General features: G+C 37.4%; 1 protein-coding gene across 1 annotated transcript in view; it reads left to right on the plus strand.

Annotated features, from left to right (window-relative positions):
* KMT2C (lysine methyltransferase 2C) overlaps positions 1-18,951 on the plus strand; it is a 194,642-nt gene that overhangs the window by 88,082 nt on the left and 87,609 nt on the right. Inside the window, 2 exon segments of the mRNA XM_027648467.1 lie at positions 16,559-16,721; positions 17,390-17,561. Coding sequence (XP_027504268.1) covers positions 16,559-16,721; positions 17,390-17,561 — 335 coding nt within the window.

The following is an 18,951-nucleotide window of genomic DNA, read 5'->3' on the forward strand; positions in this document are numbered from 1 at the left end:
CCCATCACAGGGGGAGTGGAGCTGGATGGTCTTTGATGTCCCCTCAACCCAAACCATTTTTTGACTCTGTGATTCTATTTTTTTCTTCTGCAGTGAAACACAGAACAGAAACATGTAAATTATACTTCCCACAGATAAAGAGTATTGTTCTCTATCAAAACACAACACCTTTAAAACTACAGCTTAGGACTTGGCTTTAAAAAGACAGTTTTCAGTTTCCCCAGTTGTGTCATAGATCACATTTTCTAGAACAAAATAAAATACATTTTTCTATATCTCTGCTGGTATTTAAGGCAGTGAAGTAATAGTTAAAACAGAGTAAATGCAAATCAAGAACTTTACGCTTCTCTGCTTCTAACATGTTTTTGTAATTATTTTGGCACATAAATTATGGATACCTTGGGATCTAATTAGACTCCACACTTGCATGTGGATCTTCAGTGATGTATTTAAAAGTTTTAAAGGATTACTCTGAACTAGAGTGGTCTGTCTGAATAGTGTGGTCATAAAGCAAGAGGCAATAGCATGTGGGAAAAATGTGGCTAAAGTAAAGACTAAGCACTTTTCATGAAAGAAGGAGTCTGAAAATTATTTTAATTTTGAGTTTTTCATTTATTGAGGGGAAAAAAAAGAACTTCATTTATTTTCCTAGTCTTTCTGATGTGTTTCCTGCTCATGAATGCTTTGGTACTGGGGTAAGTCTGGGTATGTTACTGAAGGAGTGGTTGTAAGTGTTGCTTGTGTCAGTGTAATTGAGATTTGTTGAATGAGGAGCTGATCTGTTTTTTCTTCCCTCATCAGTTGTTAGATGGATTGATATTGCAGATTTATACTATCTGATGTGAGATGCACTGTTATCATTAAGTCACTTTTCAGGTCAGCCAGCTAGTGAAAAAATAAAGGTCTAAAAAGCTGCAGAACTAAATTGAAACTATTTCATTAAAAACTTGTGTATAGAATAATCTTATAAATATTAGGCCGACTTTTTCCCTAGCCAAAATCTTATTTAAATAAATACAGATTTTTTTTTTTAGTTATTTTCTCATAATTTAACACTGTTATTGTTAACATTCCAGTAAAACTAATACTATGCTTCAGTGTGTTAAGGTCTTTGGAATTTTTACAAGTGGAAAAGTTTATTATAAATATGAAGAAATATTTATTTCAAGGCTCTATGACACATACCCAATTTAGCACTTTTTTAAAATTAGCATCTCAAGAACAAAAGATGTTCTTTTATTTAGAGACATAACACACTGTCCTCTTCATGTGCTAATTGAGGGTATCAATATGCCAAATATTGGCAAACTGTTTGATTTGGAGCTTTTTCTGGGTGCTTTTTGGGGAGTTTGTTTCTTAACAAGTGCAAATGCTTTAATGTGACTTTTCAATCTCTGTAGTAGTTCCTTACCTGATAACCTGTTATCTTCATAATTCTGGCCTGTTGATCAGAAGAAGGATCACATGTTCATGTGAGACCTGTTTAGCTGTAGCTAATTTTTATATCATCTTCATCATGTTGATTGTATTTACAAGAGGAAGGCAGCCTTTAATTTGTGAATCAAAGTTTGGAAGAGAATTTTTCTTCTCAGATGAAGCAGAAGGAAAGATGTACATTTTTAAACATTTTTTTTTTTTAAATTTTTCTTTTGATGTGCTTTGTTCTGAACCTTCTGTGAAATAACATCTGTTTGTATCCCTACCTATTTGTTTTCAAGTATATGAAAAAAAATACTGTGAATTTATCTGCATAGCAAATAGTGCTGTCAGTGCACATTACAACTCACTGATCAGAGTGAAACTGTGTCTTGTTCCTTGGTCCATAGGTTCAAAGTTTTAGAGCTTAACCCCTGCCAGGTGTTACAGAGGGACAGTGACCAGTGCATGGAGTCAAATATATACATTTTAGGTTTAAGTAATAAGCTTTTTTCCAGAGTAAGGGAGGACTTTTCGTAAGTTGTGTCTTTTTTCCAATGCAATAATAAAATTTCTCTTCCTTCTTTGCTCGGTTCCCCCTGCAATTCTGTGACCTGAGCAGAAACACAATGCCATTGTCCCTGGAGGTGTTCAAGAAGCAACTGGACGTGGCACTTGGTGCTCTGCTCCATTTGCCGAGGTGGTGATGAGCCTAAGGTTGGACTCGATGATCTCCGAGGTCCAACCTAAATGATTCTGTGATTTCTGGCAGGTGAATCCACCTAAATGATCTTTCCCACAATAACTGCATTTCTGGAATACGGTAGCAAACAAGGAAGGAAAATACTTGGATTACTTAGGCAGCACAGAGTGTCTTTCCTCAAGATGGTTTGTGTGGCATCATCTAAAGGGAAATCTTTGATTTTTCAGCCTCATCCTTTGCTCTTTCTCTCCCAGTGCAGTGGCTCCTGCGGGTGCCAGGAGGAGGTTCTGGGGGAGCTCACCCTGGGAGAGCTGTCTTGCCACTGAAGTAGGAAAGCAGTGTCAGCCTTAGAGTTTTCAGTCTGTAGGTGTTTTTCAAGCTGAATGCTTTGAAAAATGCACCTTTCTTGATCTCCAGATGTTGAATAGGTGGGTACTGGAATCGAGAGAGATTGTTGCTCCAAAGGCATTTCTGGGAGGGTTTGGATGCTGAAGAGACGACAGGCATTGTGGATGCTGAGGGCAGTCTGTGAGGTGTAAAAAGCAGATAAAATGGACCAGGGGCACAGAAGGAGACAGAAGCAGCAATAGCCCAGTACTGAAAGCTGAAAAGCCTAGCTGAGAAACATGAAAGGCCGATGTTCCTGGAGGAATTTCCAGTGCAGGTTTCCTTTATTCAGTAACATTCACTGAAATAATTTACTGAAAGCTCTGAAGTGAAATTGTTCAGTGTGTGTTCCAAACTGCTGAAGTGTGTTTCACAAAGACCTTTTCTTCCTTTTGCATGACTTGAGTGGAAAACACTTTTTTTTTTTTCATAATACGCCCAAAGAAAGTCTCTCTATTTTTTTTTCTCCTCCAAATCCCCCCCAGTGTATTTCTTAAATGTTACTCTGAGCATTAAGACAATGACCTAATAGTTCACTAATATTTTATTTCAGGATTTTATAATCCATGGGGAGTTATGTGTTAAAACCAGGGTGAACCTGATCTCTGAAGAGCACAGAAAGCTCACTACAGGAAAATTGCCCTGTGGCTTAAATTAAGAATGTGCCTTCTTCCTCGGCTAACGTTACAGTTTGCTGGTGGGACTGACCCATTTCAGGGCTTTGTAGTAGAACATGAGAATGTGGATACTTGGGCTTTTCCTTTCTCCTGTCTTTCTGTGCTCAGCAGCAGTGGCGTAGTCCTTCAGTGTCTGCAAACCAGAGAAAATTGCAATGCAGTGTCCCCAAATTTTATATGTGGAACACAGAAATGACAAGGTGTTATTTCAAATATATATAAAATTATTTGCAAATGTATTTAAAGTGTTATCTCATTAATATTTTTGGCAAATAAGAAAACTGGAGCTCTCTATATATTGAAAAAAGGCAGGAAACTATACCTATCTCTAACAAACACGTCAGCAGTAAGTCCATATAAATTTACACAAGCAAGTGTGGCAGTACCACCAGTCTCCTCACCTTTGTAGATGTTTGAATGCAACCCTCATTTTCCAGCCTTACTACCACCTCACTCGTTGCTTCTTATTTAAATATTTTCTTTTCAGTCTTTTCCATAGATAATGTGGATTGATCTGTTGGGTTTTTTAATGTTGGTGCTCAAAGGTCTAATTTTACATTTGTGTGAAGGTTGTATTTATGAAAAAAAGGCTAATCAGTCTTTTGGAGTTAATATTGGTTAATTTTCATCAAGGACAGGTCCTCATTATCCTTTGAGCATTATAGAAATTAAAAGGCATCTTCAGCAGCTTTTTCCTTAATATATAGCACAGGAATAAAAGGAAAAAATACCTTCATGGGACTTGCTGTAGGTATATTTGCTCAGCTGTAGCATTGTTTGGTTAGTGTTGGACTCTACTCTTGGTTTCATAGCAGTTTCCCCTTTAAAGAATATTTTATTTAAGCATGTCTTTTAAATGTATCATGAATGTGGGCCACATGCCTTTTTTTGAATGAGAGCTTTAAAGTCTGGACTCTTTAATGAAATTAGAGTTACAAAGTGGTTTTGATTATTCCAGTCAAAAGAGTCTGAGTTTTTTTCCTGTTAAACACAAATTATATTATGGGTTTTCATTTGGAGTTTTCACCCATCCTTAAAAAAAAATCATGCAAACATATTTTAATTTAAAACTCAGGAGTGCTCATATTACTCTGTTGGCATCAGTTTGCTTTTAAGCAGTAGCCTAAAAACTACTTCTGAGATTGGTGTACTCAGCAGCTTGCAAAATCAAACCATTAGCAAAAAATAGTTTTGAACTCCCTGAAGATTTTATTATTGACTTCCATTAGTGTAAGTCCTGTCCCAGAGTTGCAGATTGAGCATAAATATTGCAGGCATCAGTGTGAAGTAGTGCCATTAATGCAGGTGTCGTTGAGTGTTTTTTTTAATAACATGGAACAAATCAGGCATGAGAGACACATCTTATGAATCTTCACAAATGTGGTCCAACTGCCCTTCATGTGCAAGTGCATCAAGCTCAGTGATAAATACAGACATTACTTGCATTAAAGCGATTTTTTCCTAATGATCCAGGGAACTATTGGTACTCATTTCTTTATGTGAAAGAATTAATATTGTTTATTTTCATTTGTATAGTTGTCCTCTCCATTCTGCAGATCTGACCTGGGAATAAATGTAGGCAGACAATAGTAGGCCTGCTGCCAATAATGAACATGTAGGTGTTCCATGAATCATAGTAATGATTAATACTAAGAATCCTATTGAGTAATATTAATTGAAGAACTAATGAAGTGGCATGTTTTCAAATCAGCACTTCCCATAAGCTTTTTTACCAGTGTGCTTTTTCTTTGGTGATACTAATGTTTTCTTTCAAAGATGTCATTTTCCTCTTCAGTACATCAGGGAGGGAAAGGAGCTGCTGGGAAATAAATAAGTATTTGTTTCCTAAAGCATCTAACATTGGTAAAACAACTTGATACACTAAATTGCAGTGACATGATATCACTTCAGATACAATGAGAATACATGTATTCAGTCTGCAATCTAGACACATTTTTTATATAAAACTGCAGGTATTTCCATGTCAAGCCTTTTCCCTTCCAATTTTTAATTTATAATGTAATATTTCCTTCTGCTCAGAAAGTTTTCCCCACTCTGCTTCAGTATAAAAGTGCCTTGCAAAGAACTGGGAAGAATGGCAGAATCTGCAGAATAAATAGAGAATCTGAATCTAAATAAATTGCTGTCAAATATCCAAGCAAATGTTGAGAGTTTTTTTCCTTTCAGTTACTGCAGGTTGTTGCAGCAATATTAGGTGTTATTTGTGTGGTATTTCCAGGGAGATGTGTTGACAAATCATAAACCTTTGAAAGGGAATAGAGAACTTCTAGAGAAATAACACGAGAAGACCGTTCAGTTGTTACTGTTATTCTTTGGGCTTTGTGAGGGAAATGCTCATTTTCCAAAATGTAAATGGATTTAATACATTCAATAAGTAAGAATTTGGAGTTTTTCAAATGTCATACCAGGCGAGTTTTTTTAATGAGAGTAACTTGAAATAGGTGGAGAATCGTTGTGGGGACTGTTACCATTACACATCCCTCACATCAGACTGTGCCTTGGGCACCTGCAGAATGTTTGCTTCCTGTCAGATATAAAATGCTGTGATGGATAAGTCCCCCAATAAAGGTTGGACCTGGCAGCAGTGCTCACTCCTCTGAGAAACTCAAAGGTCAGAATACTCAAGGTTCTGGTAGGACTAGAAGCTGAGCATCACAGTTATGTTTTGTTGTGCTTTCACTCTTAATTTTATGTGAGCTTGTTGTGTTAGTCACTTCTGGAAGTTCATTTCTGTAGGTGAGTGCACTGTTACAGTCTTATGCACCGGTTCAGGAGGTTTTTCAGTCCTTGCTGAACTCTTTTTAGTGAAATAAATCAATTTTGTGGTAAACCATCTCTTGCGTTATGGATGTTTTAAGTAAAATATTCATCCTAGTACTGTGACAGCACTGTTATTGTAACACTGTCACAGCATTAGGATGTCATCTGATGCTGAGATTTCTGTGCCATCAGATAAAATTGGTTTTAGAAAACAGTGCAATCATCTTGATTGTTTTACCCATCTGAACAGCTCTCTAATGCTACTGGACTGCTCACATGAATTAGCTGAGCAGCCTGTGTCTCTTGAGGAGTTTATTTGTAGATGATGATGATTATTAAGCCCAGGAACCACAGTGAAGTAGACTTTCCACTGTGTTAGCATGGGGACAGTCTGTGTTTAGGACTTGTAGCCTCACTGTGGACTTGAAGCCTGGTCTGTGTAGAAAATACACTGCCCAGAGGGTAACAAGGAATCCACAATATGACTCTCAGAACCTCAGGCTGGCTCCTGCTCTTTCTCCAGTCCCATGTCTTTTGTTGTTGACCCAAATTGTTTCCCCTTCACTAGCTCTGATGTATTATTCATGTTATTTCAATGGGGTTTTACTTTTGATAAAGGAACGGGATTTCCCCATCTGACTGTAAACATGGTGAGAAAAAGCTTTTAGGACATTACTCTAGACCTAGTTTAGCTGTAACCAACTGAAATATAAATATCAAAACCTCCTTGTCCTGTCATTAGAGATTAAGGAAAAGCATTATGAAGAAGAGGGACTTGGTTTTACTTTGTGCTCCATATGAAACAGAAGCTTCATCTAATTGTTTGTGCCTCAGTCCTTCAGGAGTGTCAGAAGCCTGTTACACATAACAATGTTAAAAACCACATGGAATCTTGTAGGGGAGAGAAGGAATTTTAATGTAAAAGAGACCAAGTAGGAATTGGTGCTGAAACAGAAGTAAATATGTACATTTACTAAGGGAATCTGTGACATATAAAGCACAACACTAATCCCTGGCAGTTCTTTTTCATTCAATGGCACTAACATCTTTATAATTAAGAGCAATGGAATTATTTAGAGGAAAACTGTGTACTGTTATAAACCATTCTTTTTTTAATTGAACAGCTGTAATTTCTACCAATGGAGCAAACTATATTATAAGAAAATGATTATTAGTTTAAAATGCAAAGTTAAATGAATGCAAAATTAACAAACAGATGGTGAAGAATTATTGTGCTTTATTTTACTCCTGGGTAAAAGGGCTCATGCAGGATTGTAAAAATGTCATCACACTTCGTAAACCTGAAAGCAAACAGAATTTGCAGTTGTGCACATCTGTTTTGGGACACTGCTAAAGGGTTAGAAGAATCAATGTTGTTTTCAAATAAGGGTATTCATCAAAAGGATATCATTTACTTAGCAGTTATGGCTTCTGCTAAGCATCAGACTTAATGTTCTGTGGAATTCATTACAAAATTTGGCAGCTTTTTTCTTGACAAGCTACTGAGGCAGCATGCTGCAAAACTGAACTGAACAGCCCCTTCTTATCTTCCCTTCCCTGAAGCCCAGAACAACAGTTGAATAACCTGCTTAAATGTTTGACCAGTAATTTCAGGATTTTAAATTCTAGATCAAGATGTTGCACTTCATGACGCTTGCCCAAGGAATATCAGTGATGGAAGAGGATGGAAAGTCAAGGGGCTTGTTTATTTCAGTGGCTAGTGAGTTGAAAAAAGGATTTATATAATGTTTTGGGAGGAAGAATGGGAGAAATATGTTTAAGTGACTAATTTAGTCAAATCGAAAAAAACCCCAAACCCAAAAGCCCCAGCCAGATAAAACACGTGAAGCTTTTATTAGAAAAGAAATTATATTAATGTTCAAGCTGGTAGTTTCAAAGTATGCCATCTAATTGCTTTGTTTGAGCTCAATTTACAGAAATTAGTGAACTGAAGATGTAGGATTTTGTTTACGATGACTCTGTGCCATTTGGAGAGTGCAATTTAGGAACAGCCAAGGAAATAGGAATTATGAACAATAAGGTACTGATTGCAGTCAGTGGGGAAGGAATACTAAGGAGGTGCTCACTAATGAGGGAGGTATTAAAGGCAGGAAATTCTTGTATTTTTTTATGTCTGTACATAATCCAGAGTTTCTTGTCACCCCGTCCCTTCTATTACCTTGTAAATTAGGTGTATCATTGACTATATATAGTGATTTTGGCTGATGTGAACTTTCTGTTAAATTAGGGTAATATATCTACAAAATCTTTGTTAAAAGAGCACATTATTAAGATGATAAAATTGAAACACAAAGTTAGAACATGTCAGAAGACAGGTTGTCTGCACATAATTAACGTCCTTTGCATACAGTTATTGTCCTTTGCACGCAATTAGTGTCCTTTGTGCATATGCCTGATTATGCATCTTTAATTGTGTGGTCACATGCAGAACAGTTTGTGCCTCGTTCAGTCCATGGGATGGACATTGCTCTCTTAGTATAAACCTCTTCAATATTACATTTTTTCGCTGTTGTTCAATGTGTAGGTATGTAGACTACTTAAATACTGCTAAAAGGGAAGAATTACTCATTTCCACATGATTTTTTTCTGTGATGTTTTTATATAATAAACACATGAATAACTTGTCTATAAATTTTTCCAAATAACATATTTATGTGGCCTTGTTATGCATCTTAGGCTACATTTTCCCTCAAGAGCAGTTGAATTTATTTGTATCTGCTGACTTGGATGACAAATTGAAATAGTTTCAAAACTACTCAGACTTACTTAAAAAGTTGGGCTGATATTGTGGTTCTTCCTTCACTGTTGAAGCTGTGAGTGCACAATCTATGTAGAAATCCGGGCTGAATTTTTACAGGGGAAAGAAAACTCCAAGCTTTTAACAGTAAGGTTAAAGACTAAAAAAAAATTAGGAAAAATTTTACTTAGTGCCCTGTCCAGTATCATAAAGGAGCTTCATGAAAGCAGGGAAACTAGAACTCTTTTGCAGGTCATTGCTCAGTTGCCATAAATAAGTGCTTTTTTTTCTCCTGTGAGGCATCCACAACTTTTCCCAATACATCCTTTTTTCCCGCTCTACAAATTAAACTCAGTCTTAGAAGTAACAGGTTTATTTAATGCAGAGACTTCTTTTAAGAGGTCTATTTTATGCATTAAATCCACGTGTGATCTGTAATCCTTCTTGTGTTTTAATGTACATACATAGTCGTGCGTGTGTCTTCATCTGTGTCTCCGTGTCTCTGAGTTACCTTTTATTTGTCTGACTGTATTATTTCCTTGTGTCAGGGAAAAAAAGGAAAAGACAGACCTCCCAAACTGCAGGTTTAAAACCTTTGTGGCCACATACAGAGCTCTGCTATTTGAGCTGACTGAGTGATAGCGATATAGCACTAGGAGTCAGAGGACAGCCTACTTTTCCTCCTTGTAATCTTCATCCAATTTCAGCTGCCTCAGACTTCTGACTTTTTGTTCAAGCTGATATTTTTAGCCACTTCCACTCTTCCTTGTTCTTCCTGCATCCTTTCTCCTTAACCTTTCTATTCCCTTTTCCCTAAGTTCCTTTTGAGATCTGTCCCTTCATCGTTTCCTGTGTCTTAGCTCTTCAGTTCCCTTAGCTCTTTATCCAATTTTAGTATCCAGGTTTGGTTAATTGGCTCTTGAAGTGTCATCCCTGCCCCTTCTCAGCTTCCATCTCCCTCCGTGGTTTCTCCTCCCAGTCTCATCAGACTCATTCACACAGTGAGTCCCTTTTGTCGCGTTGCTCCAGATTTGTCCCTCTACCTGAGAACTGGATACTCCCATTCCCCATGATTTAAAGATGATTTAAGTGACAGTGGTATCAGGAGCCTTAAGGATGTCTGCTTTCCATTCCAGAGGCTTTTTTTGCTTAGGCTTAGAGTATTTATTACAGACTTCCTCCCTCTAATCCCTGTCAGACTGAAGGAATCTTCGTAGAAGTTACGTGACGTCTGATCAGTGCTAGAAACTGGAGAGGATCAGTCATGATCAATGAGAGTAGATTTTTCTGTGATTTTTCACTGACAAACTTTTGGAAGTGTTTTGCTCTAAAGAAAATAGTTTTCTCAAGTTTGGTCACGTCTGGATAGATCTGTAGGGAAAGGGCAAAAGCTGCATATCTCACACTGAAATTCCTGCCAAATTGGAAGTCCTGTGAGTGAAGTTGTTTTTAAGATGGGCAAAATGTTTTTCTTAATGACTTTTCTGTTTCTCAGAAACAGCTGAAAAGTTTTGTCTATGTGTTCCAAAAGTATTTAAGAGAATTTAGACATGTTATGTGAAGCTTTAACCCAACTTTTTATTGTTCACAAGACTTGCATAAATAGAATTTATATGGAAGCCTTTTCAAACAGTCCCCATTCTCATCCCTTCTTTGATAGTGCCACACTGACAAAAACTTTGGTGTGGATTTGGCTGTGGTACCAATAGAGAACTTGTGTCAACATATTTTAAGCAGGCTTCAGCCCAAGACTGTCATCTAAATTTTTACCTCCCTGTGGACGTGTCTACCTGTGAGTGTGTAACTTCCAGCTGCAGGCAATGGAGATCTGGCCAGTATTGTCAATGGAGCCTAAAAGTGGACACCCACTCTTTGGTCAACTGAATTGGCATGGAGTAAATTCCATAAAGTCTTTATTAATTGTAATGGGACTTTAAGTAGTTGGCTCGTATATTGGCACAAAATATAGACCTTGAAGTTTAGGTGTTCACCTCAAGCCTTGTGTCAGGTGGAAGCACAATGTGCTGTATGAGCAGTAAATTCTCCTTTTACTTTAAATGGCTTTGCAAATGTGCCTATGCTGGCCTGGCTGTAGCTACAGAGGATCTACAGCATAGACATAACCTACAGAATGCTTGAGCCACTTCAGAATCCTTATATATGATTTAGGAACACAGGAGCTGTGCTGGATTTGACAGCAAGTTGACTTCATCCCAATATCTTCCTCGGTGACCAGTAACAGATGCCTGGAGAAGATCATTAAACAACAAGCATGTAGCAATGTTTCCCTCAATTATTTTTTTCTCAAGCCTCCAACCATTTGTGGCTCAGCCTGAGCTCTGCCAACACAAAGAAATGTCTACACATACTTCTTAAGACCTTCCGAGCATGAATCAAATGGAACTGGCACAATAGTCTGTTTTCTGAGCCTGCCAAAAAGCAGCCTCAAACCAAAGCTGATGATTTCTGTTCTTGCCTTGTTTGTCCTGGAGTTGCTGATGCTGAAGCCTAATAACCACAGTTTAAATTACATTAAACATTATTGACCCTTCTTGTTGTTGACAGTCTAACTAAACAACAGGCTCGTGTGTGCTCTTCTGTCACGGTGGATATTAGATGAGAATGAAGGGAATAGCTGGTTGTTAGCTGTGGAAAAGCTTTGACTCACTCAAAACATTTACATTAATCTAGATCTTGCAGAAGGCAAGGAGGGGAATAAAAAAAACCAACAACTTTTTCCTCATGAAAGTGTGAAAAAAGCATCAGTCTGTGAAGGAAATCATATGCATGCAGTTATTCCACTACCTTATGTAATGATGAGGAGAACACAGCTTCAAGGCACCCAAATCCTTCCTTGGAGCTTCTGAAAGTTCCCAAATGTTTGGGAACATTTCAGATTATATGAGGAAGAAATTTTGTGCTCTACAGTTTTGCATGTTTTCCTCTACCTATTTCAAGTTTCAAATAGAAAAATATTTACCTCCCTTAGCAAACTTGATTCTTATAAGTTATTAACCTATCACAACTATTACAAAAAACTCCCATGCAAAACATGAATGCTTTCTTCTCCCAATTCTTAAATGCCTTGATATCAACACCATTTATTTATTGTAATTTTTTTATAAAGGTGACAAGGAGAGGCAGCTGGTGAGAAGGAAGAACAAAGCAGTGACTTGCAGAGAGCCTGAAATCTCCACACTTAAAGGAACTTTTGCTTTCTACCTTGATTATACGTGTTGAGTCACTGTGTTAAGGACTGAGGGAAAAAAATCCTGATCTCTGCTTGAATTGCATGTTATATATTGAAATAATTTCCAAATTTGTGACATGAATGATATAAAATTAAAAAGATGGAAGGTAATTTCCAGTACTCCTGGAAATGTGTGCTATTTAGTACCTTTTCTAATCAGTATTTCAGTGAAAAGCCAGTAATTGTTTTTATGTTGCCATCTTACTGGATTGTGCTCTTTAATGCTTTATGGCACTTAAACCAGAGTATTTGACATGAGAGGTGCTAATGGTGATTAGTGTCTACAGGCAATATTATAAAGCTTTTTCTAGATGATGGAGTAATCAATGAAGATTATTAGAACTAGCAGAGACCATATTTCATTAATCACTGGTTATACAAAAATTTCTTCGCTGTCTTGTTAATGACAGGTTGTTGGTTCAGTTCTCCTCAGGTACAGGTTTGTCTGACAGCAGTTTTCAGTAGCTAAACAGGCTGAAATTTGTTCTTCCAGGTAATACATTAAATTGTTTAACCAAGGACGGGTGGCTTGTATTTTTGGGTACACTATTATAAAATTAAAATTTCTTATTATTCTCATAGGTTTTGTCAGCTGATCTTTTTAAAGGAAAAGTTGGTAATCAATGAAAACTTTCTGTCATTTTGCTTAGAAATATTTTGCAATTTCTAATGCTAACATTTAGCTTTACGGCACTAGTCAGATTGCCACAAAGTATTTAGTCAAAGTCCTTATTTTAGCCTTTCTTGAATGTCTGCCTTCTAAGGGTTGTTAGTTGTCCAGTTGCTGAGAACAGTAATACTGTAAAATAATTCTGAGGGCAATAAAATAAAATTCTTATTACTATCTAGATAAAATCTTACATTATCTTACAAACATCTTTTTCCCATTTGGACTTGTACAGAGTTTTGAAATACTCCAAAGTGTGGAGCAGCAGGAAGGTTGATTTAAAGCTGGAATATATATTTTCTCAATTATTTTTTCTAAAGATGTAGTAAGGTTAGGAATATGTGAACAATAAGCTATTGCTCTTGTCACAATTTTCCAGTTTGGCCATCTGTTTCCATTAAAGCCAATGGCCAATTTGTGACGTTCAGCTGAGCTCCCAAGCCACGGGCAGAATCAACCTTTTTGTTCAGTTGGGTTTGGTGCAATTACAATTCTAGCAGGGAGGTGCAAGTTTTGCCTCGCCAGAAAATTTCTGTGTGGTTTCTGCCACTCTATTTCACAGAGGCAGAAAACAGAGAAGGTGATTGACCAGGTTTTCTGATGTTTTCTGTTAGTTCACTTGGTTCTTCCTCTCACTGTATTTGTATAACAATGTCGTATTTGTTCCAGTGGGGTTGGTGAACAAAGAGAATTTTAAAATTAAATTTGAAAGACTGCATAGCTATTTGCTTCCAAAAATTAGTTCCTGTGTAAAAGAAAAAAGTGAAAAGGGCCAAGTAGGAAGAGGAGTGGACAGTTTTATAAGATGGAAATTACAATAATAAGAACTAACAGAAGTATCGGTGGGTTCAGAGCTTTCTTGCTATGGGTGAGCTTCCAGAAGGGAACAGTTGTAGGTAGCCAGTGAAGGACTTTTTGATTAGGAAAATAGTCTGCTGGCTCTGCTTTAGTGACAATTATTTCCTTGAATGTACTATGAATAAATAATGAACTATCTTTCTAGCTTTCTGACACCTTGTAAAGTTTTTTCCCCTGTAGAACAGGACTGTAAAATTGACTGATCCACAATCCAAACAGTGTCTGTCTTGCTTTCACAACTTTCCATTTTCCTGTACCTGCCCAGTGAATACTTGGATCCAGCTTCCACCCCCTCCACATAACACCTTCTTTTGTGGCCATACTAATGAAACTGGAGACTCCAGACTGTCCCTGGCTCTGTTACTGTCCTCATACTGTGTGATAAAGACACTTGCATCTCATGGGCAAAAGGATTTACTCCTTCATTCCACCTCCTTCTGTCCTGGTGCCGTTTATTCGTTACTGAGTTTATTTAGCAGAGCTTTTAATTTTTTTTTTTTAATTTAATATACTTTTGCTGTTCTTTGGGGACCATTGCATGGGGCCTGACTTCAGAAGAGTGTTGGCTTCTAGTGCTGGAAAAGTCAGTCTTCTCATCAACATCTGTTGCCAAAAAAATCCCTTTGGGCATTGGTTTCTTCAGACTGCTTTATCTCTCTTATAAATTCAGCAAATGTTGATATTCTTTGCGTTTTATTTGCTTCAGATGATATATACCACATTGTTTTCAAAGTGTGTTTTTTAGTTATCTGCCAAATGCTTTTCATTGCCAGTGCAGTTTAGCAGATGGGTTTGAAGGGTTCAATTACATATAATTTGGGCTTCCATTTTTCTTCCAGGGTCTTTATGTGGTTCCTTAAATCAACATCAACATTTTTCAAGGCTTTGCGGTAATCCTGTAGTTTACTCATTTCTAATAATTTCATCATTTAGTCATATAGCATTTGGGAAAAGGTATATATAATTCTGATTTTATGTTTGCTACATACCATGGTTGATTGGTGGTTTTGAAAAACAGATGTGATGTTTAAAAATACCATTTATATTGCTATACAGACCATTATTCCCAGCTTTTAATAACTGTTGGATTCTTTGAGTGCTTGCAGTTCTTTCAGAATTTTCTTTCCCAATGAGATAAGTTATTAAGGGTTAGTAATGGGATCCAACGAGGTGTCATTGAATACTTTTTTGAGGTACACATTTTGGATCTTAGCCCCTCACAAGTTCCCATTCCTATTTTTTTGTACTGAGTAAAATGTTTGAAAAAACTGTGGCCTGTACGAGTTGGGTCTCAGCTATAACCTGGTCCATCTCCACAGGCTCTTGGAATGTTAACTGCAAAATAGGACAGTGGGGTTTTTGCTACTTCACGTGTGGCTGTGACTCGTGAAGTTGGAGGCTTTGGGCTGTATTTTCATTATTTCACATCAAAGTTCAGGATTTACCTTTTACAGTGTTTACTAAAGGTACCAGTTCCTAAAATGAGTTTCTTGCAGGACTTTGGTTTTGTTGGCAGTCCTTAAATGTAATTACTGTTGCTGTTGCCTTCACCTGCCTCAGGAGCCCCATGTTATTGCTTGGTTATCTTGTCCTCCCTCCTCTCCTCTGCATTTCAGCCAGTAAAGTAACAGAATACACCTTTTCCATGTGGTTAGTAGGTGTTAGACACATGGGTAGGGGTGAGATATCTTGCAGATCAGAAGACCAGACTAAGCATCGTAGCACAGAAGTGTGGCAGTAGCTGTCCTTGGTGACCCGCTTTAATTTCTGTGCCAGAGCATTTTATCTTTTTACACTGCAGTTGTGTTTAGCATACACTAATATTTTTTTTGTCTTTTGTCCATGAGTTGTGGTGCAGGCAGATATTTTGCTGAAGATGTTCATTTCATCTGGTTTTAAGAATATCAGCGTAGCTGTTGACACAGGCAGCTTTGCGATTTGTATTTTTGTATGGGCTGATTTTGATGTCTGTGGACTTGTTAGTAGCACTATTTCATGCCTAATTTCATGCCAGGCTTTGAAACAGAGAAGAATTATGGTAATAAATATTGTCTGTATTCTAAGAAGTAAGCATATGCAGTACATAACTTTTCTTTGATTTTGTTTATGTTCGTATTTGGATGCTACTTGACACTTGAGCTAGTAATCAAACATACCAGTGATAGTATTATATTTTTATTATGAAAAACGAGAGTCCCTGAGCTCAGTTGTTGAAGTTTATTATGTATGCCTTCCTGTGAGCCACTGACCTGTTTTTTTTTTTAATTTACTCAAAATCTTACGGTGCTGTGCCTTAAAAAGTGTTGTTGCCTTGGTGAAAAAGTGCAAAAGCATGTTAGAGTGCTTCAGGGACTGTAATGAATCTGAGAAAGAAACAAGACTGATTAACTGAATCAGAAAGGTGTGGGTGATATTTTACAAGCAGACTGATAGACTATGTTCCCTCTTGACTAGAGAACTGGAGGATTTTTACATTGTTCTTTTTGAGAAATTATTTCTCTGGTCTCTAATAATAGTCATGCTTATTTATGACTTCTCAGAGTTTGTTGGTGATATTTGTGTAACCTTGAAAGGCAAGATGAGAAATAATTATGTAAAGCATTATCATCCCAGAGAGAATAGTATAATGTCAGTAAGATTTCGGGGGGAACATCATACTTCATTTCCATTTGCATTTCTAGTTACTGTGTCTATGGTTTTACATTACATCTTACAGAGCTGTGTGGTTTTTAGTCATAACCTATTGACAGCATGGTGTCATCTGCCTTTGTTCTCAGAATAAGTCTCCAACCCTCATTACTGGTTAGATAACATAGGACAAATTTTTTTCTGTGACAAGAAGAATCATGGTCATCAGAGTGCATTTAGGGATGGTTTCGTTAAACATTTTACGTTGGAAAGATCTGGGAGTGCCACTCGGAAGACACCTTTAATTAGTTTCCCTCTCCTCAGAATTCCCTGCCTTCTTAGGTGTTTGTTAAAAGACACAGGGGAACAGATGTGGCTGAAAAAAAGGCAAGAAAAAGTATTTTTTGAACGACTTGTCCTGTTTGTGTTTCAGCGATGTGCATTTTGTAAGCACCTTGGAGCCACTATCAAATGCTGTGAAGAGAAATGTACCCAGATGTACCATTACCCCTGTGCTGCTGGAGCAGGCACATTTCAGGATTTCAGTAATTTGTCCCTCCTTTGTCCAGACCACATTGATCAGGCTCCTGAAAGATGTAAGTACCCAGTGTTCAAATGACACAATTAGTACTGGGTTTTGTGAAACCCTCTCTGTGGTAGGATCAGCTTTAGGCCACATTTTTTTAGACCCATTTTCACAGTTCGTGTACCCAAGAATTCATGTGTGTTCAGGTATGAGAAAGATGTAAGTTCATCCTCCTCTGTTTTTAAAGACCAGCAGTGTTGCACAGCAAAATACTGTTCTTTTACTGACAGAACATGGGAAGGGTTTACTGGTAAATCTTGTCTTCTGTCAGGTTTTAGTTGCAATTGATAGACTTACTCACTTGTCCTAACTGAAGTTAGAGCAACCTTCTTCCAAACACTTTGGCTAAATAGTAGATTTAGATATGTTAGGAGCTTTATTTCACACATGTTCCAAAGAGGAACTGGTCCTAAAGCTCTCAGTTTTATCTGAAGGAGAATAAAACTGTTTCTTTTTGTCAAACTTTGTTAAGGTTTAAAAAGAACGTACTTTTGTTATGAGAAGATTAGTTGAGAAAACTGAATTAAAGTAGCAGCTATTAAAAATATTAATTAAATTTGCATTTCCTAAGAACGATCAAGTTTTGTATGCGTAAGAACTATTGAAGAATTTTTTGGGTTCATTGTATTGTTCATAATTTTGAAAGAAATAATAATTGAAAAAATAATTTCTTTGTAGCAAAAGAAGACGCAAATTGTGCAGTGTGTGACAGCCCTGGAGACCTCTTAGATCAACTTTTCTGTACTACCTGTGGCCAGCACTACCATGGGATGTGCCTGGACATACAAGTTACACCTTTAAAAAGAGCAGGTTGGCAGTGTCCTGATTGCAAAGTGTGCCAGAACTGCAAGTAAGTGAGACTTACAGGATGTGGAGGAGGACGGTGTGAGATTTATGTGCTTTATTTTATTTTATTTAATTTTAAAATATTCATTTTATTCAGTGTTTAGATTTTTTTCTTTTTCAAAATTTGTGGATTATTTCCCCAACTGTCCATTATATTATATTAAGTAGCTGAACAAACCCCTGCATCGGAAACTGTCTTCTAAAAGAGCTGAGCTTAAAATCCTGTCCATTATAGTCCCAAAGTTACCATTGTCTTGGCAGGTTCTGGAGAGCAGCAAAACCTTCTGACTTTTTCCTCCTTTTATACAGGAGGATTTTTCTCAAATTTACCAAATAAACAAATTATTTTAATGTAGTGCCTTTACAATCTGGGAACCTGTGGTCTTACTCAGCCCTGCATGTGCCTACAGACTGGGTAGGTCTCCTGCATTAGACCCTCTCCTATTTCATAATGTCTTTCAGAGGCAGATAATGAGTCATTATGGAAACAAAACCATGGCTTAGTTGAGCAAAGAAAGAAAAATGACACAAGTGACTGTGATTGAGTATTTGTACCAGGCAAATACTGAGACAATGAAACTCAATTGCTGAGGGTTCACTTAGAAAATTCTGACCCCTTTACCTTTGTTCTCTTATAACTTAATCTGATGGACACTGCAGGGTTCTTCTGCTTGCTTAGTTTTGGTTTTTTGGGGTTTTTTTTTGAAGGACTTACTGAAAAAGAAATAGGAGTTTTGTTCAGCTTTACTCAGATCAGCTGGGACAGTATGAGGGAAAAAACCCCACTTTACTACTGCCTCGTGTTCCTGATCAGTCAGTGATTTGCTGTTTTCCAAGCAGAACACTTGGTATTTGCTGTCATTTGCTGAACCCACTTCAAAAAAGATTGTTCCCTGGTCACAGACAGTGGATAGCAAATGCCAGCAATGAAGTTAAAATAAAGAAACGTGTTCTAAAAGATATCCCTAAAAGTGTTGTACAGGATAATCACAGCAGCTGCTAGCACACCTTCTCTCTAGTGGAAAAGTAGAAGAAAATTTGATGTTTTCAAACCCAGTCCTTGGGACTTGATGAGATATATCCGTGGGTCCTGAGGTATCCGTCATATTTGAAGTGAAGTTCCTACTGGCTGGAAAAAGGGAAATGTAGCCCCCACTTTTACAAAGGGAAATAAGGAAGACCCAGGGAACTACAGGCCAGTCAGTCTCACCTCTGTGCCCATCAAGGTCATGGACCAGATCCTCCTGGAAACTGTGCTAAGGCACATGGAAAATAAGTAAGTGGTTGATGAAAGACAGCATGGCTTCACCAAGGGCAAATCATCACCTGTCTGGATTTGTGGAAAATACTTGACGCAGCATTCTTGTCTCTAAACTGGACAGACATGGATTTGA

Source organism: Corapipo altera, unplaced genomic scaffold, assembly GCF_003945725.1.
Source record: "Corapipo altera isolate COAL_440 unplaced genomic scaffold, ASM394572v1 47, whole genome shotgun sequence".
Classification (NCBI taxonomy): domain Eukaryota; kingdom Metazoa; phylum Chordata; class Aves; order Passeriformes; family Pipridae; genus Corapipo; species Corapipo altera.